At 46.0% G+C, this 24,731-nt stretch overlaps 2 protein-coding genes across 3 annotated transcripts in view; one reads left to right on the top strand and one right to left on the bottom strand.

Moving 5' to 3' along the window:
• LOC119436312 (N(G),N(G)-dimethylarginine dimethylaminohydrolase 1) overlaps positions 1-24,731 on the bottom strand; it is a 64,322-nt gene that overhangs the window by 14,103 nt on the left and 25,488 nt on the right. The window contains exons 2-3 of the mRNA XM_037703124.2: positions 23,504-23,606; positions 21,432-21,625 (exon numbers count right to left, since the gene is read on the bottom strand). Of these exons, the coding sequence (XP_037559052.1) occupies positions 21,432-21,625; positions 23,504-23,606 (297 nt within the window). The remainder of the gene's footprint in view (positions 1-21,431; positions 21,626-23,503; positions 23,607-24,731) is intronic.
• LOC119436313 (cAMP-regulated phosphoprotein 19) lies at positions 3,303-16,952 on the top strand. 2 transcript variants are annotated; one of them, XM_037703125.2, is made up of 4 exons: positions 3,317-3,594; positions 5,508-5,618; positions 14,981-15,165; positions 16,388-16,952. In XM_037703125.2, exons 1-4 carry the CDS (start codon positions 3,526-3,528, stop codon positions 16,479-16,481), a joined length of 459 nt encoding a protein of 152 aa, XP_037559053.1. In that variant the 5' UTR covers positions 3,317-3,525; the 3' UTR covers positions 16,482-16,952. The 2 variants fall into 2 exon arrangements, with proteins under 2 accessions (XP_049512909.1, XP_037559053.1); XM_049656952.1 differs by lacking the exon at positions 5,508-5,618 and having other exon boundaries at positions 3,303-3,594.

The following is a 24,731-nucleotide window of genomic DNA, read 5'->3' as shown; positions in this document are numbered from 1 at the left end:
AGGCTCGATGTGACGCTCCCTAGCGTGTTGTCGCCGCTGACACTGGTGGCACGATTTCTCCGCGACGAAGGGCCGCTCTCGTCGTTGCTGGAGCGAAAGCGTGCGAAGAAAACCGTAGTGCCGCGCAAGACGGGCTGTGCGGCGACGATGGCTACGATACGACGTCAGAGTAGCGCGCGTCGTCTGTATGGAAACAATTAAAGCGTTGCATTAGCGGGGGTCTGTCTGCGGCGGCTGCTGTGAATCGCGCCCATGCGTCACCCACGCGCTGCCTTTCGCGATCTCCCGATCAGCGAGGCAGTCGCGCCACAATTCGCTCCGTTTGCAATGTGCCGCACGAGACCGATTGTCCGAGCCAGCTACGCTACTCAGGGCGTTATCTTTCTAATATAAAAAGTGTACCTATATATAATCATAATAGAAAATATTGACACGCGAAATGAAAACACGTGTAGAGCTGCGCTCAAATTTCGCATTAGGGAGTATCCTAATCGTCGGTGAATTTTTAAATGCATTTCTAAGTGAACATTTGCCACTTTGACAGCATCTATCTAGCCGCCTACGTCTTGGTGCTCTCATGGTCGTTTCGTTAACTTCGTATGTACCAAAATTCGTATAGTATGACAAGAGTGTATGACGAACATAAACGATAGGTCACGACATGAATGTCATGGCATGCGTGTCATGTAGGTCAGGAAACAGCCGCCTACGTCTTGAGCTGTGTCGGTAGTTGATTGTACTGAATTGCTCATTTGCAAATTCTAAATTGTGTACTATTTCAGTTCTTTCAATTTCCGCTTGTACCTTTTTACAAGAGGTTACCTGATGCATTCATATGTGTCTTTGCAGACTTGACACCATTACGCCGGGGCCGAAAAAAAGTTTTCAATCCTGAGACAGGGAGGATTGTGCTCAGGTGGAAAGGTGAAGCGAGATCGCGAGCAAACGATAGGCCGCCTGAAAATTACCAAGAAGGCTGCACCGCAGACGTTGAAGTCGTTCGTGAATAGTGGAGATGCACAAGGTCTTAGGAAGCCAGGCTGTGCTCCTTGGTGCGGCGTGTGTTGGGTGGTTCGTCATTGTTAAAAACATTATTAAAAAAGTGGCAGTTTCGCCCGAAAGGCGAATCATTGATTGCAATAGCAAATTATTAGACAGCTATACGAAGTAAGGTTGGTAGTTTTATCAGGTGCATAAACTGTTGTAAATATTCGCTAGTTAAATTAACAAGCACGCTGTTATGCGCACACATGCAAACACGAATACATCTCAATCGATTACCGCGGACACTCGCTGTCAGACCGCTGGCGTGATGAAGAGCGGCAGCAGCGGCGGGCGAATACCCCTTCGTGCTGCCTCTCGCATCAATGTGAACTAGGCGCGCGAAAACACAGCGCACACGAAGCCATCACCTATCTTTGGTCACGTAGCCTTCAAACCCATCGCAGATTGCCTCGAAGATAGGGCGCGGCAGGCCGCGCTCAGCCGGAGTAGATGCTCCATTAACCTGCCCCCTCCTCATGCGCGCGGTCATATTCCGGCTGCCCCCCCCCCCCCCCCCACCCCTTGCGCGCGGGAGAAGACTGCGCACCCTCCCCGCCATCCTCCCTTGAGCGCGCGAGAAGACGCCGCCACACTCTGGGCCGTTATTTTGTAGCGATGTCTTTCCGGTAATAATGCCTTTTCGCACTTATCGCGCTTTGTCGGTGGTCAGAGCGACGGTCCGCTCGCGTTATCAACGGGATCAGCCGGCCGTGAGTAAAGCCCCTATATATAAAAAGTAGCGCCATCCACTTCCCTCCTCCTCCGTTCCACTATCGCGCTCGGCGCGACCAGCGCGATCGAGGCGCGATATCGGCAGTGGCGCCGCCTGCGTCGGGCCTGCCGTGGCAGACGACAGCTAACGCGCTACCAGAGGAAATCCAAGGAAAACTTCGATCGCGCCCTGCGGAGAAGTTTTTGAGGCGCGATTTTGCTTCGTCACTTAGTAACTGGCCTTAATAATGCCGTTTGGAAGTAGCAACGCGACGATGCGAGACGGCGCAAATATCAAGTGTGCAGCAAGCGTTTGGCCACGCCGGATGGTAAACAAAAAATGCCTTTTGCCCTCGCCTTGTCGGTTGCGGCAACTTAAGGCGCAGCAGCATGCCATCACAACGAAGTTCTTGTCCCTGACACGTTTGATCCGTTTGTGCGTACAGCACTTTCGTCGCACATGCATAGAGTAACATACGGATTACCTTGTATGTTACTCTACGGCACAGGCCCGAGAATGGCAGTCGGAGCGCGCTGGAAAGAAAAAAAATATACAAAAGCGCAACGCGTGCTTCCACGCGACATAGATTGGCCAATGGTGGAGCGGAGGAGGCTGGGGCGACAGGAGGCGGCAAGGAGGAAACGCCGGAGTGAGAGCGGTGGCGGCAAGATCTAAGAATGGCGCTACTTTTGCGCGCGACCTCTGCGCCATCTACAAGTGAAACTCTGAGGCGGCCAGCGCTTTTCAGTGTTGATAGCAGCGCCAGAACAAACAGCCTAACGAGTGGCGGAAGAAAAATGGAAGAGACGCTGTTTACATTCGCCGTGACACTCCTTTGGATCGCTTATCACGAGGCAATACGGTCCGAATTGTGAAAATGTCGAAGTGCGCATGATCTGCATATGACTGCACACGTTCACGATCGATATCAGAAGCACGAACAATTGTGACCTTGATCTCGTCAAAGTGCAGAGCATAAACACTCAGGCGAGCGACGAAAAGTGCGCCACTATCGTTTAGAATGGCGTATAATTTTTATCGCCTCTCTAGCCGTCGGTGTCGGCGATATTGGGTCGAAAAATGAAAACGTTCTAGCGCCCTCTGAACAGTTCGCGGTGCCTATCCTCAAACCCGCCTGTTGCTACAACCAACCACCACTACAGCACCTCGCACCTACAGCATACGACGCGCGGCCGCGATGTTTTCGCACTTGGACTTAATACAGAACCTAACGGCGACGCCAACGCCGACGGCGGAAATTCGCCTGGAAGCAATAAAAAAAATCAAACTAAGGTTTGTGTTTAGTTTCCAGTCACTGGCACGCTGCATGTGTAACACGCAGAAGCCTGCGACCCGCGTAGCGACACTCGCGCAGCGAGGCTCTCGGTCGCACCGGCCAACCGGCGAGCTGCCGGCGAAGACGGAGAAGAGCCGTGAGGGAAAAGGAGGGCGTAGCCAGTAACGTTGGGCGTAGCCGGCAGGGGAAAGGACGGCGGTGGAAGAGGCGAATGACGTCACTACCACTCCTCTTGTGTTTGTGATTTACTTTCAGGCCGTCCATAGCCAGGGGTGACGTGATTGTGACGCGAATTGACACGGCCAATGGGAGGCATACAGTTTCTGCCTCCTGATATAGATCGGTAGCCCGTATTCGGCCGCGTGTAGCCGCAGTTGTCTTTTGCATCGCCGTTCAGCGAGCCCAACCGCTTTGTTGCCTTAGCTGCACGATTTTGTTTTGCCGAGTTTTCCGCTTACCGTGTGTTAAAGCCATGGCCACAGAAGACAGCCAAGTCGCAGGATGCTCTGCGGATGTCAAAATCACCGACAAGAATGAACAGGTGGGAGCGTCACTTTAAGGCTTATCCTGAAATGACGATTCCTCCAGAACAGTCAACTTATTTCTTTCATACAGGGGCTTTCACGCGCGTCATTCTCCACATTCAATATTATTGGCTTTCTTTCACGCAGTGCAGATCTGTGTTCCGTGAGCCGTAAACTGTTAACGCGGCCCCGTGAAGCAGATAAGAGACGGAACGCGTAGTTGCGACGCTGTGTTGAGTGTCGGTTATTTGACCGCTGCCGCCTCGTATATACCTTTCTGTGCTGTTATTCCCACCAAGTGCTTGATATACCTTTGAGATTTAACGTTTGCGAATCTTTGATTACTTTTCAGCTATTGTTTTTTAACTTGTCCGCCATTACTGAAGTTAACGCGAAAGCGTGAAGGGCCGCGCAGAAAATCCGGTGTCGGCGCCGGCGGAGTTGTCCGTGAGCGAAATTAGGTATATGTATATGCCACGCCTTGCTATATAGCATGCGGTATATGCGGGTTATATTGCCACACCATTCTATCGCTAAAGTTGCTCATACCTTGGCTTACATTCTTGACAAAGTTATTCCTCGGAATTTTGAGAATGACAGCCCACGAACGTCATGAAACAAACCACCGACAGCGCATGTCTTTTATGTTAAATCTTCTCAGACTGAAATATTAAAAGTGCGAAACAAAAACCAGAAAATTGTGCAATTATTTTGGCGCGGCTGTGCACGACCTCCGGGATCGGCCCCCGCAAGAGGCCGCGTTTCTGCCAGAAAGCTCGCCTTCGTGCTTCGCGTTAAGCGTTATACGGTTACATAAGCTGCAGTTGCCGAGAAGCGTGAGCAGTACAGGGATTATTTGAATGCTATCACGTTCCACTCTTAAAGGCGAAGCTTAAGCGTCAGTATAGTGAACGGGCGGCGCAAAGGGATGTGGCCGACCGCATGCAGCCGTCAAGGCACGGCCGAACATGGCGCGCCGTGCTTTGACGTCTGCTACAGTTTAGTCGAAGCGCCATTAGCTTCGGTTCCAAAGCTGAGCCACCTAAAACATACCCTGGGCGGCTTACGTTCGTATCGCCGCGCGTGGACAGGAATGGACATGGGTAGGGGAGAGGGGTAAATAGTGTGGCGACGGCGGCTGTGCACGTGGCCTGCGCTCCTGTAGTTAGGGCGTCACGCGCGCCGGAGGTGCCTGCGGCAGATACATGGGAGGTGCGGTGCCCGCGGCGGCGCTTGTGTCGGCGTAGTCTGGTGCCGTATGAAAAAATGAATGAGTTCATAATGTATGTAGCCTAAACAGCTTTGCTGGTAATCCGTCCCCATATGGATGTTGCGGCCCCACGAATTTTCTTTTTCTGTTTTAAATCTTTCATGCACCTTAGTAGCACTGTCTGGTATTGTACAAAATTTACGCTGTTTTCCTGTAATTCTCAGATTATGCAATCGAACACAAACTTGTTCATACCTATTTGTTCCAGTTAACTCCAGAGCGAAAAAATAATGGTTCAAAGAACCAGAACTAAAAAAAAAATGTTTTGGCTCGACTCTGAAATTTAAAATAAAGCTATTCCAGCTGGAAAGCAGCAGACAGACTACAAAGGCAAGTGACGTCACAGGAGAACCGTTCGCAGCGCCGCCATCGGTCGCGGCCATGTCAGACGGACTCAGACCGGAAGTGTCAACCTATGCAATGTCATTCCGATATCAGTACTCTTTGATTAGCGGCGCGAACTTAGTAATGACTAGTGGAATCGATCAAGCATTGTGCACTCCGTACCCGAAAAGTAATGCATTCGTTTTATTTCAGCGTCAGTGAATGAACATTCGACTCGAGCTACTGCCGCAGTATTTTTCTTGTGCAGAGCACATCTTTGCGTAGGTGTGCGTCTATTGCGCGCAAGTCAACTGGTATGTTCTTGTACTTCGGCAGCAAACAGAGCGACAAGCCCAACTGGTGGAAGAATCGAAGTTCAAGTCTAAGTACCCAGGGAAAACAAGGCCCGGAGGAGCTTTGGTTTTCCAGAAACGACAGAAGAAAGGGGTGAGACTTGCAGCACAGTCTATCAGAAAGTCAGGCTGATGGGAGAAGTTAGCACATGGAGTGAACTGCTGGAACTATACGAAACGCTTATACATTTGCACATGTAAAATGTCACCAAATTGTCTTGTCACTGCACTACGTATACGCAGTGTGTGTAGAGCTGGCGTTCAATTAGCCACACAGCAGAAAAACACTAAGAGATGCATTCCCTTTGGTTTGCAGAGTTCATTGCGTGCTACTTTGTTTCATCCCGTTCTAAAACATATGGTAAAATCTCAAGTAAAGGCTTTTTCGTATTTTGTAGATCGACAAAGTGGTGCAAACACGCTGAATTACATTAAGCCAAACCTTCGTGTTATACAGAGTCGGCAGATATTGTCTGGCATGAGATGCGTTTACTGAGATAAGCAGTTAAGCCCTAGCAAACCGGGTTTGTAAGTAACGTAATGGCTGAATGGGAAGAGGTACTTAGAAAAGATTGGTCTAAGGTCTACGCATTATAAATGTTCAAGGTCATGACTCATAAGGCAATCTTCATTAAGTGCAAAAGATGAAGTAACTGAAGGTCCGGTGAACACAAAGCTCATGCAGAAGCTGAGAAAACTGACATGGTCCGACCGAGTTTGAGCGTTCTTAAGCAGCAGTATGGAAGCAATCCATGCAAAAGCAGTAAGAGAAGCATATCGAGCGAGAATCGCCTCAAACTGACTGTTTATTATAATTGATTACTCAAGGCTGCAAGAAATCCGAGTCCGTCAATTTCATTTATAATGTGGTCTTTGGGGATAGTATGTCCAACAGAGATAACTTAAATGCCAACTGCAGCAAAATTTTACACAGCGCAGAAAGGCTAGTTTCAGATAGTGTAGATAAAGAGTAGCCTCCGTGCAAAATTTTGTCTCGTACGAGTGAATTTAACAAACATTTCTGATGCCGAAACTGAAGAAAATTCCGGCAGAAATCATCTCAGGATGACTGTCTACGTTAATGCAAATAATATTGAAGCAATGTAGTGCACACTGTATTGCCACTGCCGAAACGTGTCATGTATGAGACGTGTACTACAGCCTGGTTCCTCTCTCGCCAATTCTTCCCTGTGGACACGCTGCGCCATCTAGCGCCGCCGCCGCGAAGTCAGAATATATGACCATCTTATGGGCAAGGAGGAACGTAGCCTCAAACTAGCGCGTCGTTCTGCTCCTCGCACTGCGGTAATTAATTCAACGAGAGATCGACACGGGTCCTAAATTTCATGCTTTAGATTCCATTGAATATATTATATTTTATACACACATCACTCAGTAGCATGACAGTGAACATAGTTTCTTCGGCAAATGGATATATTAACAAGAAAAAATACCGAAGTTCTTCAGTGGAGGGGCCATTTTCATGCACCAGGCATTCTCGCAAATTCACAACAATGTAAATTACGAAATCTTGCAGCTACAAAAAAAGTTTTCTTTGTGTGTAAAACATACACGTAAAGAAGTCAGCTGGCATTGTTGGAGGCTTCTGCGCAAAATGGAAGTATTTTTGAAAATTTCTTAATTTTGAACAACGCTCCTACGTTTACGAATTTTTACCTCCTAAACCAATGTATATAGCCTTTTTAAACATTGTGGTATGTGAGAACTTAACCTGGTCAACAATTGTGTTGAATATTGTTGCTGTATATCAAATCAATTTCCCAATTTGCCTCAAATTTCTAGTTTTGCCAGAAATGAACACTATTTAAAAGGTCAAAATGATAAAAACCCATCGTTAATTTTTGTCAATCTCGTATACAGCTGTTGACACTGGAAAAAGAACATTAAAAAACCTGCTGCATTATTTTGTTTGCAATGACAATATAGATGATAGAAATTACAGCTTCGCCAGGATGAAGCAAAGTGCTGACAAAAAGAGACATCGGGTTAAAAAAATGTGGATAAGCTTCTAACTTGCCTAAACTTGGAACATGATTGCAACAGAAAGGCAGTCTTGGCCTTATGATGACTACTTAAGTATAAGTGTGTTTAGCACAATACTCCTTCGCTTGCATACAAATAAAGATGCGTCCACAAAACAACCTCCGAATGGCTCATTTTATTGAACAGCAAATGTGCATAGCTTGTTTGTTCTATCTGTTAATATTAGTTTGTATTTCTTTGTTTGCTGTGGCCTATAACGGTGTACTCCCTGGGAATGTACACAAGTAACGGAAAACTTGCGTCAGCTAAAAGTATAAAAAAATGTCGTACTGGCCATGGCTCAGTTAGAAACGTTATTATATAACCTAAGATGTGCTGGTGTTGGTTAGGGCAGGGCTAGCTGGCACAAAGTGCCAGTAGCGATTGCTCTGCCCCACCACCCCCTTAAAAAAATTATCTGTTAAATAACTACACAGCAAAAAGTTCACAATCCCTAAGGATGATCATTACTTGTCGGAAAGTTCAGTTTCTTAGAAAAGCTAGAAAGAGGTGCAACAGTTTCTATCCGAAACTTGTCCTTTGGCAAACACTGCCTGTTCCGCACACTCATGAGGAAATTCTCTTTGCAGTCTCAAGTAGAGCATTTCTCTTTTCATTGAAGTACTGGCAGGACCAGATGAACTGTTCCGAGTCACGAATTTCGCGAGTCAGTGCCGAGCGCAGGAACTTGTCCGGCCTTGAAGGCCCAAGCTGGGGTGTTCACAGAGCTCGTTCCTACTCTATGAAACAGTGTATACCTTCTGCTATGGTGGATTCCTTAAATCGCGACTGGATAGTGAGGTGATGTTCAATGCGCTAAGAAGTGCGTTATCTTTACATAAGGGGTGATTCATTGGCACTCCTAATTTCCGCGCTATTGAGTTATTCAGTCACGAGAGCATCTGCTGCTTCATTGCCTGCAAGTCCAACATGTGACGGTACCCACTGAAACTTCATATTGAAATGGCTATTGCTGAGCTCTCTAACCAACCTCAATGAGTGTTGGCTGAACTTGCTGATAGACAATGCACGATAAACGAGTAGTTGTTGGAACACCTCTGATGAATCCGAAAGGATGATGGCGTGCTGAAAACACATCCTCAGTTTACGAAGCGCTGCAGTAATGGCGCACTCTCCGCACACACTCCCCATTTTAGTACTCTACTAACCTGTTGAAAACAAATTTTTACAACAGCCTCATCTGAAAGCACAAACAAAATAGGCGAGCGAACGACGGCCAAAGAGAGGCCTCAATGCCCGAATTTATGTCAGAAAGTTACATTGTAGACCGCTATGCTTGAAATCGTAATTCTAGTTTACCAAAACTGCCTTTCGGGTAAAATCATGGTCAAGTTTAGGCAAGTCAGAGGCTTATCGAGGTGTTTTAATCCCGATGTCCCTTTTTCTTAGCACCTTGCTGCATCCTGGTGAAGCTCTCATTTCTATCACCTATATTTCGGGTTGTTCGTTCTTGGGTTTTATATTTTGTTTAATCCGGGGGTAAAAATCGGGTGCTATTTTTCAAGATGGTTATCGGGGAGAAATCGGGTTCTTTGTGAAACCATTCCTTCGGGTTTTTTTCGGATTAAATTTACAAATGTACTAAGTAATACATTACATTTGTTTTTTGTTTTTTTATCGGAAGGTATCACGAACTCCTTAACGCCAACGTGTTAAAACTAGCGATCTATTTCAAACTAGTAATCGGAGGGGGGGGGGGGGGGGTACATTAGGGTTTTTTAGCAAGGGTACAAGCGTTCCCCGGCCTGGCGTTCGGCTTTCTTCAGGGGTGATGCGCTTGGGAAAGGAGCCTGCGCCCTGAATTCCCGTTGAAACCAACGTTCGGCATTTGTTTGGAATTTAATAAGTAATAATGACAGTAAAGAGCATTGATAACTTGAAGGAAATGAAACATTTTATTCACGAAAAGCTGGTCAATAATTTTTTACACACCCTTGTTAACATACATTATAAACTGCATGCATGACATGTCGGTCTCCATCCGAGACCTGTCCGATCTTTGAACGTATGTCAGCTGAGAGAAAGTTATCTCGACATCACAGCTTCTATAGGGCACAAATATGTCAGTGCAACAGTGTCAGCCAATTACTAACTCAGAGTTAGTTGCACTCGTTGGGCAGTTGGTTGAGAGCTGTGTAGAGTCCACAGTGCTGCGCGCAGCTTGTGAAATGAACTCGAGACCACTGGAGTTCACTTAAGCCAACAGGGTCTAACTTTGCCGTAGATAGCGCATGTGCACCGCAAACTCCATGCAGCATAAAAAAAAATAGGTTGGTATGTGGTTTTGGAATTCGGGGAGAGAGCGGGTTTAACCAGATTTTCCTCAAACATGTTAGGGGTGTAAAAATTGGGTAAAATCGGGTTTTACCCGAAAACGAATAACCCTACCTATATTGTCATTGCAAACAAAATAATGCAACATGTTTTTAATGTGCTTTTTCCAGTGTCTGTGAGCAACTGTTTACGAGATTTTAAGGAAAGGTAACCATGGGGGTTTTGTTATTTTGGTTTTTAGAATGTTCATTTTTGTCAAAACTAGAAATTTGAAGTAAATTGTAAAAATGTTGTTTGTGATACAGCAACAATATAGAGCACAAATATTGAACAGGTTATGTTCCTTCAACCCAGTTTCAAAAGGCTATATGCATTGGTTTAGATCAAAATTCGTAAATGTAGGAACTTTTAAACAGTGTTCCAAATTAAGAAATTTTGCAAAAACACTTCCGTTTTGCACAGAAGCTTCAAACACTGCCAGCTAACTCTTCCTTACGTGTACGTTTTACATAAGAAAACTGATTCTCTGTAGTTGTAATATTTCGTATTTTACATTGATGTGAATTTGCGAGAATGTTCAGTGCATTAAAATGACGCTTCCACACTGACAAACTTCGGTATTTTTTTTCCTCTTAAATTCACTTGCCAAAGAAACAAAGATCGCTTTTGTGCTATCGAAGTGGTACGTGCATAAAATATGAAATATTAAATGGAATCTAAGATATGAAGTTTCAAACCCGTGTTGATTTCGTGGAATTACCCACTGATATGTGCAGATCGCTGTTTCTCCCAGCGGCAGCTTGGAACGGCACCGTTGTCATGGCGAATTAGTGCAATTCTAATGTGTTCCATCTGTGATTTCTGTGATGTCTGATGACTCAAGGTCCACGGGCTACGAATGTGCTACATTCGGCTGCAAAAATAACTTTCGAAGACGAATGTTAAGTGCACCTTCAGCCGCGGCGACTCCGCGGACTCCGTCGCAGCAGTTGCAGACAAGCATTCGCTTTACATTGCCAGCATAAACAGAAAGGACTTGACGCTTCGTCGCATGTATGTTCAGAAGATTTTGTTTCCAGTGAGGGCACGGTGATGAACTCGGCACCCATTAAAATTTGGTACATGAACGCAACGTGTGTATTCAAGTGGACATTAAAGTTTTTCTGTTCAAATGTGTTCTAAGATTATCATGCCTGGCAACCAACGTTCTGGTGGAAGTTTACCGAGGATGTATTGTGAAAACAGCACGTGCCGACTGAAAAAAAAAAAAATGAATGTGTTCTTTTTCGTTTAGTAACCAAAGCCATGCCTACCGTGTGCTGGCCGCCCCTTTCGCATGGGCTCTCCTGTGCTTCCAAATCTCGCCGTCAAGCTGTCTGGCCGACGCCGAACGTCGCGCGCTGTATACCATGAGAAAATAAAGTTGCTTTTGCAAAAGAGTAGTTTGTCTTTAACCTCTTGAATTGGCGAGGTGCCCTTCTACAGGCACCATGCGAGACCTAAGAGTGCGCATATTTTTTTTCAACGCGTCGCGTGCGTCTGGCTGGTCGCGTCATATTTACGGCCACTGTCTCCAGGTCGTTTTATTGAGTACTACATGTTAATGGCTCTTCCAATAGTTATATTACAGTTTTTAATTTTGTACAGCTTGATGCCTGGGTGCCAGGTAAACAAAGCTTAAAAAATCGTACCGCGAAAATTTTAGGTACGTGAAAGCTTGCAAAGTGTTTCCTCGGAGCTTGGCTAGTTACCTGGATTGGGATGTACGCTGGTGCCGCACACTGCATGGCACACAGAGACCTCTGGTTGTCACCTAAGTAACTCCTTAATAGAGTTCAAGGCTAGACATACAATATGTTGCACGTATGTTACGTGTCAACAATCTTCAGACTTGACTAGCCTCCTATTTTGATCACAGGCAGAGCAGTGACACGGCCTCTAGGCCCAATGGCGTTTGATATTGCGGCTATATTGAAGTCGACTCAAAGCTTAGTAACGGCACACAGTTTCCCATCGCAAAAAATGTAGACCTCTCGGGAAAGTGCGAAAACGTCCCACTCAACAGCACGTTCGCTGTGCACCCTCCAGTGTGATCCCACGTACCAGCATGGCGCCGGACAATAGACAGCGCTGTGATTATCGATGGCAGTGCCCTCGATAAAACTAGAGTGCCTATAATATCCCCTTCAGACAACGGCATACACATTTGTGGGCGCGACCTATTTTTGCCATTTCTGTGCAGTGCTAGCAAGGAATAGAGCACAAACATTAAGCTTACAGTAAATTGAACATTCTGCTAACCTATATTACTTCTATTTTACTTCCGAGTGATATCCAGGGAAAACAAGGAGAATGCAGGAGATGGCGATTCAAGACGATGAGTAAGACAAGAACAAGGTGAGAGCCTGAACACCATTTTACCGTGGCTACTTTTATTCTCCCTGTCAGACACGATAGTTCACTGACCTCCAGCGGAGCAGACCCCCCCCCCTTGTCTAGACCCCTTGCATGAAAAGAGGAACCTGCCATGACACGTCAACCTGCTAACACATGGCGCTGCCTCAAACTCCTCCACCGACAATCAGTAGTGCATTATTTCTTTTCAATTCTACACCCTCGCCGCTAACACACTCTCTCTCGTTACCTCACCCACCCGCCTTACCTTCTCTCCCCTTTAGAAGAACCCTACCTATATATACTGTGCCGATGAAAGCATATATCGCCTTGAAGAAGGCAAGTCCACTTGTCGAAACGTTGGCTCCTGCTCTCACCTTGTTCTCGTGTTACTCATCGTTCCGAGTGATATGAGTCTTTACAGAGTACCGCTTTGGTGAAGGCACTAGTACCGTGTTTTATGTGACATTTGATGTGGGGCATGTTGGTAGCAACCTCGAAATATATTTTTTTCTTTCTTGAAATGCTTATGGCTAATAAATAACTTGTGCATGTAATTCGAGCGGGTGATTCAATCCTTTTTATGAAGAAACGTAGCATGACTGACTTCACAATATTGAAACATTTAATTACTCTGTAATTATGATGACTCATCATAAAATGCAGTCATTCTACCACCTTGATTTCCTTTCAGTGGAGTCTCAAGCACCCTGGCATAAAATTGTTTCATACATGTATCAACAGTCGATCATAATTTGTGTCTGAAGGGGATGTACTCTAGGTACTGTAATAGAACGATCTATATTTAGACAAAATTGTCTGAATGTATGACGCGGGTTTGATTCCGACCAGCACCGGACAAATTTTTTTTTTTGAAGAGCAGCACATACCCAGTTACCTAAGTTGGCGTGAAACAGGTTAGCTTCAGACACAGGCATACCGCAAACTGAGTGAAGTTACCAAAGAATGTTCAATGCACCAAAACATGTCCGATGATTGATTTCAAACCTGGTTCATTTATCGTAGCAGCCCGATGTTCTACCCATTTCACCATGACTACACAGTTACTCAAGCTGGAGTGAAACAGGTTAGATGCAGTCCGTTCATCAGCACGCGCCTAGACAACTGTTTTATACGCTTATACATTTTATACCTTTGGTGTCCTGACGTGTCCTGATGGGTGCTCGGACAAGTAGTGAGCTCAGATATTTAAAGTACTCCTACATGTAGTGGGCTTTCATATCTGGAGCCAGTGTAGATATGTAAAACAAACCTTTTTCTTTCACTCCTACTCCTGGACGTACTCATCCCTGCGGCTGGAAGGATCGCTGGCATAAACACTACCCTGAGCCGCAACAATACGGATAGACAAACATACTGCAAACTGGGTGAAGCTCCCAAAGAATACGAATTGCATTAAAACATGTCCGACGATTGATTTCGAACCCGGCTCATTTATCGCAGATGCTCTACCCATTTGACCACGGACTGACTACCCAGTGACTCAAGCTGGAGTGAAAGAGGTTAGATACAGACGGACAGACAAACATACCGCAAACTGGGTGAAGTTCCCAAAGAATGCGAATCGCATAAAAAGATAAGACGACAATGACGCCGCCATTATCGGTCGCAGGAAATGAAGCAGAACATTGAGAATCAGTGTGGCTCCTCGGCATTACCTCCGAGACTGGGCAGCCCCCGCGATGTGCGGAAATCTCGGAAGATCGCGGCTTGGGATTTGCATCGCATCCCCTAACCACCAGGTGCACATGTTATCTGCTTAGGTGCTATTTAAACGCTGTTCAGAAAAATATACGATTATCAGCACTGAAAAGGTTGCTGCAACAGTATATACTACATATTTATATCTAAATTAGTCGGTGAAATTTCATTGCATTTGGCCATTAAGAAAGACTCCTCGCAGCCATAAATTGCCAAGAGAAAGAACTATGTGCGAGATACACCTGATATATCATAATGATGATTCATTGCCATCAGTGATTAGCCAATTTAGCAACATTAATATTTTTCATTAACAATATGCAAAAGTGTATGTGATTATTCCTTTTCAGGTACAGCAATAAAATTTTGGCACTGAAAAAATATTTTTGCAGGTAAATTGCATGGACAAAATTGTGAAACCTCGCTAAATGTACATGACGCTGATGTGGGCAGGAACAATTGCAAACAGTACCTGCTCTGCACTTTAGCGGGCAATCTATAGGGCTGCCACATTGTATGCGAAACAATGAAGTGTCAAACTGTATAGCCCTACCTGCCTTGGCAGACATAGTTACCTTAACAAACGTTACACCATGTTGCACAGTCCTTTAAACGCTAAAATAGGCACCGGTTCTTTTTCAGCTTGGCTACATGGTTTCTTCTAGGCTGGTATCTACACATATTTGTGAAATAAAATGTAATGTTAACTGGGGATTGGTAAATCACGCCTCTGGAATATCGGAAATGTCATTTACCATGAGAAGAGTTTATAAACCAGAAAATATGCACATAAGAAAGGCAGGAGTTCCCATGCTAGCTCCTCGTAATGTCGGGAGACTTGAGCAGCACCTGCTCAAGCATTAAATGGCTCAAAAAATGCAAAAACTTAAACCTGCAATATCCTAATATGCCGGCGCTGCGGCACGGATGGGAAATTCAAAAAGGGATTCTTTTGACCTTATGCTATTAATTCCTTTTTTTTTTCTTATTGCGTGTGCGCAGCAAGTGTATTTCGACTCCGGAGACTACTACATGGCCAAGGAAAAAGGCCAGAAAGTGGTTCCGCAGGGGCTCCCCACCATTCTCCAGAACCACACGGGGATGGTCATCGCGACAATGGAGTCGCTGCCACCACGCAAGCCTTCGCCGTCACAGAGCAAGCTGGCCTCGGAGCCCTTTCCAAAAAGGTGCAATGTGGGGCTGGTCACTCTATACGGGGCTCTACGTGACATGTCGCGAAACTCTTTCGCTGTTGTTGCCCCCAATAGTTGAATGCAACACATAGGGGCACTCAGGCGATCTGCTTTTGCTCACAGCTGGATGCACAGGAGCCCCATTGGACCTTAACTGGTCAGGTGCTTAAGAGGTCAACCACAGTGGTTTGGCCAGGGGGGGGGGGGGGGGGGGGAGCTGGACCAGGCCTCAGCACCCCCCCCCCCCCCCCCCGTCCCCAAAATTTTTCCGGCTGGAGCCCTGCTCCCTTTATGCCTGGCACGTCTCCTATGAACAGTCCTATTTTTGTCCAGTTTACAACTGCACCTGGCGTTACATAACCATAATAATGCCAATATCGTAAGAGAGACCTCAAAGGTTCTTGGAAACCACCGAGTGGGCGTATGCAACCTTAGCCCCCCCCCCCACGAAAAAAGATCCTAGCTACGCGCCTGGTCAACCAGTCCTACTTTTTGCTCGATTTGGCAAGACTGGACCAACCATTAAGAGCAAGCCATTGATCTGCTGTTTCATGTTCTGTTAAAAGTTCAAAAGTAGATGCACTAGTGCCCATTTAGTTCATTTCAGTCAATTTTGACTGCATATCATGACTGGGCCTAATTTACAAATACAGCTACTATCTCGGATATAGTTGGTCCCAGTAATGTCTGTAGAAATTGCAGCTTGAGAGACTCGCCTCGTTCAACAGCTGGGGGGGGGGGGGGGGGGGTAATATAGAGCAAACCATTCTGTAAAAGGAAACTGTTTACCTTATAACCATATGGGCCCATTGTGTAGCTTCAGTGTTGAGACTTCATGAAAATTCATGCATCTTAAATTTTTTCAGATGCCTGTCTTTAGATTAGGCCGATTCACATTTGCGCCATTCAAACAGCATTTCTGCAGAGGGATTAAGGCGCTGACAGATTTAACTACTGTGATGTACTCGCAACTGAAGCTTTTCAAAAAAGCTTCCCTTGCTATTTTAGCTCTAGCAAAGTGATGTATTTGACAGGGTGTTGCAAGTGAGTTGAATTTTCTGCATGACAAGCTCAGGCATATGTCAGGATTGACTTTCTTAGCCCCACTTGCGTAAAAATCATTCTTGCAGAAACTCTTCATTGCTAAAACAGACTAAATGCTGGGCTTTTCTGCAAAATGTCCAGATGTTCATGTTGGCCTGCTTTTTTGTAACAGGAGTGTCCGAAAGGAGTACTCTCCATGCAGCAGCACAGACTCACTTCTGGACGAAGAAGACAAGGAAGATGCAGTTCCTGTTGCGAACCCATAGTTTGCCTGGTTGCACTAGTTTCTTTTTTTCAGTCAGTTTTGGCACCTTCCTAAATGCCACCTTTCCCATATAATGGTTGTTGGAGTTGCAGACAGATTGTAGGTCTGCACCTGCCCTTATAGTTTTAATTAAAAGCAAAAGAGCTTGGTCATAGCTCACAGTGATATTTTACCTATCAGTATTGCTGGCTCTGTTGCACATTGTGTGTTGCCAATCTACAATTGGGTTCCACTTACCAGCACAGTAAAGCCATACTGACTGCATACACTACAGAAATGCACCTGCAGGTAATTGTCTAAAATATTTCAGCATGAGAAAAAAATGCCATAGTGTGCACATCTAGTTACCAAGTCCAATCAACGAATGTAGGTTTTTATAATTTTAAGCTTTCTGGAGTAATATTAGAGGTATTTATAAGCACATTATTTCTATAGGGGCATTTATCACTTATGCATCACAACAGCATACTTAATAATGTGATCTTCCACAGAGCATATTTTGCTGTGATCCATGCCATTGTTGTAGTAAATAAACAATGTGCAGATTTTTTTTCTTCGCATCAATTCATGTTTGCCATCTCTTCTTGAATCGACAACAATGAACACACTAAAGAACCAACCACTGCTTCGATCAGCAGACGAAGAAACAGTGTTGGTAATTACAAACACAAGTGTTATGCACTATTTCAGCTTTAGTACCAATAAGAAGTCAGCATATTGAACTTATCACTGCCTTGCACGCAGGCAATCCTGAAGAGGAAAAAAACACACACACAGAGGTACATGCACACTTGCAGCCAATGCACCATAATAGTTAATACAGGGGTCTTGTAGCTTTTCACCCATAGAGTGAAGCCTGTATGCCAAATCTAAGAGAGGGTGCAATTCTTTTGCATTGGAACATACAGCATGACAGTTGGATTGAAAGCCCCATGAATCCATCTTTGCGGACTATACAGATGCAGTAACCTGTGTACAGTAGCGTACCCAGGATCTCTGCCAGGGGGGGGTTGACAGTTTGCCAATACCATCTAAATAGCACTAATTTCAATTTCTTCACGGGAAATTGACAAAAAATGCGCTTTTTGTGAGTGTGCAGACGATTGCGCGTCTTATATCTTAGTTGCAGTACTCAAATGCGCAAGGAAAGAAAAGGGGTTAAACAAAAGAGGGGGGTTAAGTCGGCCTCAGGGGGGGGGGGGTTACAACCCCCGAAACCCCCCCCCCCCTGTCGGTGCGCCACTGCCTGTGTATACCCTGTTGTGTCACGGTGGCGTGCAATTGCAAGGTTACTGACGTTAATTCTGAGTGTCTTGCATGGCAATGTAAGCATGTATTCCCTATCAAGGCTGTTTACATTGACAGAGCTTGAAGCAGGTTTGACTGTTGCATCTTCAAAGACTGCAAGATGAGGACAAAAGTACACATACGCTACCTTATCGCATGCTTTTTCAATTTTGGCTTTCCTTTGGTGAAAGCTTGCTTGATCATAGCCTTAGAAACAAAAAGCACGGTGGGTAGACTACAACAGAAACTGGTATTTCATAGCATACTTGACGATATTGCCTCAACAAGGCTGTCATAAAAATTCAATTCTGGGGTTTTACGTGCCAAAACCACAATATGATTGAGGCACACCATAGTGGAGGACTCCGGATTAATTTTGACTGTCCGAGGTTCCCTAAGGTGCACCCAATGCATGGTACATGAACTTTTTTGCAATTTCTCGCATGGCGGTCTTGTTGTCACATGGTATTTCTGAAAAAAATTTGAATTTATCATTGGAGAAAAAAGGCCCACAGAAGACCTAGGTTGCTTTAAACTCTGTCATTTCTCGGCATCCTCCACTTTTGAATTGACAACTCATTGGTAGGCAAGTTAATTAAAAGTTGGGTAATTAAAGGCAAGTAATTTGTGTAAAATGAAAAATGTATACCATGAACAATGCCCATCGTGCATTAATTGCCGTTCACATAAAGCCGTCCGTTATTTTTAATTCTTTGTGACATCTTGTTTCTATAGTGAAGCTTCCATAGGAGCCCATATGTTAAAAACATGGCGGTTCATTAGAGGTTCGTGGGACTTGGCAACATATGTGCACGGAGGGAGGGGACACTTCTGGCAGAACAAATTAATTTTATGGGTCTGCCATTAGGGAAATATTAATGTCCCGCAACTCGACGAGAGTCTGCATTCAACCAGGCTTTGGCAATTCCAAACCCCCCTCGATTGGCACGGCAAGTCAAGGTCAACTTTCGTGTGGGGAAAGCGGTGCAGCGAAATGCCAAATGGGTGTGGTGTTGCTATCGCTAAAGCCCCTCTATACATGTTTCCGCTAGCAGCAGTGCGAGGATGGAGGGGCCTTGGCTATCACATCCTTGCATAGAGCATTGTTTCTTTGCATACCGAAGGATGCACAGGACCGCACGAAGGCAGCTATAATGGGCACTTGTCCTGCATATTTAATGCGCTGTACTTCTAGCCAAACACGTTGACTTTAGTGATAACGTAAAACGCAGTGGTCATTGGCACATCACACCTCAACAAAGTTCATAAGGAAATAAATACTTTTAAATAAATTAAAGAATGCTATGCTCTCAATTTTTCATTTTCTCACCGCTCAGTCACTCTTCAATTGCAACTCCCATGACTTCGCTTGTTGATGTCACTGGCAATTGGTTCTAGCCCGGTTTTGGAGGAGGGGAGGGAGGGAGGGGGCGGCGGCGGCATGGCCGTTGTATCTTGCCAGCGATCCGCGACGTGCACAGAGTGTGTGCTCGCGCAGGCCTTGCCTTCAAAGCTAACTGCAATGTGGACAAAATACACCCAGTGCTGGTAGCTTCGTATGCACATTTCTTTCGATGTTCGCATTAAAGCGAAACAGCACGACGGTCAATTCACTCGCTGTTGCTGCCGCGCTTCCTGAATGCAGCGTTTTAACAGCAAGTTTCTGCGGTCGTCGAGGGAGATGTGTTCATGTTTACCTGTGCGTATGACATCGTGCTTGTTAACTTAGTAAGCGAATGTTTGCAAGTTTAAACGGCCGATAAAACTAATATCCTTACTTCGTATTGGGGTTATGCACATAACGTCATTCGTTAGGAGCGCTGGCGGCGTCCGCCGTAACTTCAGTCGCGAGTGCATGCTGCCTACGCCAGCAGGCCTGGGTCACCAAGCAGTTACCAATAGGCACGTACCGTATAATGTCCTTTTCAATGTGTCTAACTTGGCTATCGAGTAATGTGTCGTACGTCAACGATGCGCTTAAGCGTGTATATGCGTGGGTTGAGTGAACCAGCAAAATCACGCTATTAAAACAAAGTGCGGCTGTGTCGACTAACTCGAACTCAAAGGTGATGAGCTTCACTGCGATGTTGGACTGCTGCCTCGCGTGGCTCTCGCAGACATCAAAGATTACCTTGTGAATTCAACGAGCTTCGTGACCCGTGAGAAACAAAGCCTACAAATCGATGGAAGGCCACAATTATCTGACGAGCGACTGGGTGCAGCAGCTGTGCATCAAAGTGTTCGCAGACAGCATTGTCGTTGTTGTTGTTGCCTCAAAACATGGCTCGTAAATTGGAAAAGTAAGCAGGTTTTCTTTTTCTTTTTAGCTCAATGGCGTTTCTCGGGTAGAAACTGTGGAAACCTCGTGTGGATTGCGTCACAACAGTTATCGAATGCCTCTACTATCGGGAAGTAGGTCCAGTTGCTTGGCTCTGTTTTTAAATGGTGTTTCTGGGCACGTAAACAAGCGCACAGCGCCATGCATGCATTTAGCAGAGCAACGCTAGTGTTTATGCTACTATCAGAGATGCTCCTTGCTTTCACAAGAAGCAAGTGTGTCCTAATTTTAACTTCCCCCCAGAGTAACATGATTGCTTTCACTACCGAATTTACTGCGGGTTGGGCACTTGCATCATGTAAAGTGGCGTTAACGTTGCGTCACCGAAAAAAAAAACCCACAGAACTAAACACCGATTCCAGAGCCTTCGTAATTTTTATGCTGCATCAATACTGCTGGTCTAGCCAAACCATTTATTTTTATTTTGCCCTCGCAGCTTCATCTTTCACAATCATTCAATGAAAATCCTTTCACGCCATGGCTTCTCGTGAAAGAAGGCGGGTGCTGGCTACACAAACTAAGCTGCACCTGCAAGGCAAGCATTGGAGAGGCATACTCGCACACAGCTTCTGTGCCCTTTTACATTGAGGCTGTAGTGAAGAAGAGAGATAACCAGTTATCGAGAAAAACCCAACCTGGGCAACATTCCTATCGTCGGGTTTCTTGTGCGATTGCTGCAGCCAAACACAGCACAGTTCACCATGACACCGAAGCTCAGCTGATGCATGGCCATGACGCGTAGTCTATCCGGATATGCAAACGCTGTAGGTACAGTATATCTAAAGCAAGACAGTTGCAGAGCAAAGCTTGCCGCCTCGCCCAACGCAGTCATGCTAAGACTTGCGCACAGCCATCATAAAGATAAATGGCGGCATGCATTTTTTCACCGCACGATCACGTCGCGGTAATGATTTGTCAAATGAGTCAAGTACTTAATGAGGTGATGCGTTTGCAGCGAGTCAACACCCCTTGAACAAGTTATCGAGAGTACAAAATGCCACCTAAAGGTATTTAAGTTACAGTACTGAATACTGTTTAGCAAAATATTTCTCCCATAAGTATTTAAAATCCAATAAGGCTTCGACTGGAGCTAGTTGGTATGACATCATTCTATTCGCTGTACTATACTATTACACAAAGGAAGCCATAGAAGGAACTGACACCAGTGCGGCAACCAGCGAAGTAAAGCGAATGATGATGTACCAACTCGTCCTCGTTGAAGCCTTAAGCATAATCTCGCGCTAGTTTCCTGCCCCACACTGCACAATCGAAGGAATGATTTGTTGTTGTGGTTGTCACCGTGGAACATACTATATCCAACCATACCCTTTTAACAGCCTGTGCCTCCGGGCTGTCTGACAGGCAGATGACATCGGGGCCAGCCATGGACAAAAGAGCCTTGAGATGGTTGCGCTTGGGCAGTTTGACAGGTGTCACAGGATATTCAGGGAATGCAGCAGCCAGTGCCCGTGCTCCTGCCTCATTCGTCCGAGGTGATATGCCCACAAAGAACTCGTGACCTGCACCATACACCCATGATCTACTGAATCCAGGGAAGCGAAGCTTCTAAGGAAGGATTACAGTAAAAGCTCGATGATACGATCACGGCTAATACGAATTTCCGGATGATACGAATTTTTCTGTGGTCCCGGCCGAGCCCCATTACTTTGCAACGTGCTAGAGAACGGTTGTTACGAATCAATTTTCAGCCTGCGTCGGTTGATACGAATAAACGCCGCCCCACCGACGGCCGCGAAAGAGAACAGCGCGCAGTCACGCGCTTTCTCTCCTTCTCTTTTGGTGCGGAGGCGCGGCGCCGGACAGCGCGGACTCCGCGACTGGGCGCGAAGAGTTTGAAGCGGTGGCGCTTTTGGTGCTCTTGTACTTTTCCTCCTTTTCTGCGAGCCGTCAGATGGAGTGGCTGCTGCGCTTCGGGCCGCGTTCTTCGTGTTTGCGCCATTTTGCCTAGTCGCAGCGAGCTATGTCTCGCAAGCGGAAAGCACTCTCCTTTAAAGAGAAATTAGACATTCTTCGAAAGGTCGATGAGGATTTCAAGAGAAAGCGGACGGAGTTGGCTAAAGAGCTAGGCCTCGCAACGTCAACACTGAGCACAATTGTTGCACAGCGAGACTATCATGAAAAACGTGCTTTCGTTCAACGTCAACGCGAAGCAAGCGAATTCGAACACGCTTATTTCGAACATACCGCGCACCGACAATGCTCTCAGCAGCGCGCCAAATCACGCGGCGGCGCCTCCGACCGGCATTGCTCCGACACCGCCATAGAACAAAAACTCAGGAGAGACCCCTCAATGCCGCGCGCGAAGGAACGGGAAAAAAAAAAAAAAAAACCCGCGGCGGAAATTTTCTTCTCTCTCAAATTACAAGGTCGCCGTTTCCGCATCGCGCCGGAACAAGCGTGTACGTGCCGACTAGTGTGTTCTAGACAACCGTATTCTAGCACACACTAGTGCCGACGTCTCAGCCACGCGGATAAAATGGCAGTGAACCCTTCTCCTCTATTTTCTAGTCACATGTTGACCTTGCACGCTGCGGCAGCAGCGCAGAGGGAAGCAGCGGCGGAGGCGCAGTCGGGCCAACGAAACTGCCCACGCCCGCTCGCTTCCCGATAACGGCAGAAAACGAAACTTCAGGGGGCGGCTAAAATAAGCTGGCGCCAGCACGGCGGCGGGCGCGCACGGAGATGTGCCACAGAGATGTGCGCACGGAGTCGAAGGTGAGAGAGCTACGAGGGAGTTGAGAGGGAGGGCGAGGGGAGCCACCGAAGCGGCGGAGTTGACGCGGCGAAATCCGCTTCCCTGCCACCCTCCTCCCTCACCTTCGACGGTCTCCGCGCGCACCCGTGTGCCGCGCCGCCCGCTCGCTCCCTGAAGCTTCGTTTTCTGTCGTTATCGGGAAGCGACCGTTAGCCGGTGTGGGCAGTTTCGTGGCCCGCGCTTGCTATGCGCTTGCGCGCCCCGATATTTCACGACTCGCACCGTTCGTGCATCGTGCTATGGTGCACGAATACTTCAAAAATACGTCCTTTTAATTCGAACAAATTTTCGGGCCCCTTCAAGTTCGAATTATCGAGATTCGACAGTAGTTTTAATTGTGTTTCGATGATACGAATTTCGGCTAATACGAATATTTTTCGTGACCCCGTGAGATTCGTATCATCGAGCTTTTACTGTATATTCTTTTATGGCATACAGTATTGGGAGGGGGGCAGAATTATAGAAAAAAGCAAGTATAGAGAAGCTTCATTTACACTAAGCAATAGGTAATGTACAAGTCATAACTTTAATTTGCACGCAGAAACTGTGACGTTTAATTCAATGTATTCTTCCCATTTTTAGTAAAAGAGAAATGAATGTCTTACAGTGCCTGAGGACATACCTGTGAAAAGCACGTTTCCACCTTCAATAATTGCCTTTGGGTCCCGGATCTCCATTACTGCAATGCCCAGTTCTTTCTTGATGGTAGCCCGTATTATGTCCAGCTGCAATGTAAAAACAAAACTTTCGCATGAGTTTCACAAATGTGGTGTGCACTGGCGACTGTTTAAAATTACCTGAGACACACACGAACGAGAAGGGTAACCGAGGGGCCCAATTTTTTGTTAGTCGCAACCATATGAAGCCAGCTTGATTAACTCTTGGCTTCATATGGCTGACCCACGCACCACAGACCAACGTTACTAGAAGTTGGTTCTATATTATCGTTGCCACAGACAGCCACGGAAATATATTTAATGGCTGGTGCATTAAAAAAAGAAAAAATTATGCCAGCTCCAAGGCACGTGTTGCAATCTGCATTAAGTGAAGCTTTCTTGAAACTTTTCAATTAAACGCTATGCAAAGAGACACACAATGTAATTTTATTTCCAACTACGCGTAAGAATTGTTCACATATTCTCCCTTCGCATTTTTCTTTTTTCATTTGGCTTCGTGGCAACGCGCATGCAAATAACTGTTCCTGTATTTGCACCGCATTTTGCAGCATATTGAATATGTGCTTTGCCCGGGAAGACTTCTTGGCTTTGAGAATTCACTTCAGTCCTATGACAAAGGTGCAGATGCCACTGACTCCCACAATGCGACTTTTCATGTGCTCAGCCTTACCCACGCTTTCGCACCCACGCGGCCCTTGTGACCCACGTGACCGCGGTTTACAGTATCCGAGATTGGCCCAGTCCGCTCGGCGACAAACCAACTGAGCAGCCACGCAATACCTTAGGGAAGTAAGCAAAAACGTTTTGCTTTAAAAGTAAATAGTTGTGTGTGCTACATGTACTATCGTCATCTTTATAAAAGGAAATACACAAGCGTGTAACAAAGTCTTGTTGCTCACATGATGCGTGGCGAAATGTGAAAAGGACAAAGCGGTGCCATTCCTTTTACTGCCCACACATCTTCATGCACGTTGCCTTATTTCTGTGTTGATACAGCATGCGAGCGGCGAAGAACGGAAGAATTAGAGACCATACTGATAGGGCGATCATGCTGTCATATGCCCCCGGGGGCGTATTTTGAAACGTTCGACTTTGGCGATAGTTCGACTTGGCCACGCCTCCGCCAACGGTGCGGGCGGATTGGCTGTTTTAGCAAAATTGGATGAGCTGATT

This window comes from Dermacentor silvarum, chromosome 1 (assembly GCF_013339745.2).
Source record: "Dermacentor silvarum isolate Dsil-2018 chromosome 1, BIME_Dsil_1.4, whole genome shotgun sequence".
NCBI classification, from domain to species: domain Eukaryota; kingdom Metazoa; phylum Arthropoda; class Arachnida; order Ixodida; family Ixodidae; genus Dermacentor; species Dermacentor silvarum.
The sequence above is the reverse complement of the archived record's forward strand: the minus strand, read 5'-3'. Positions and strand labels throughout refer to the sequence as shown.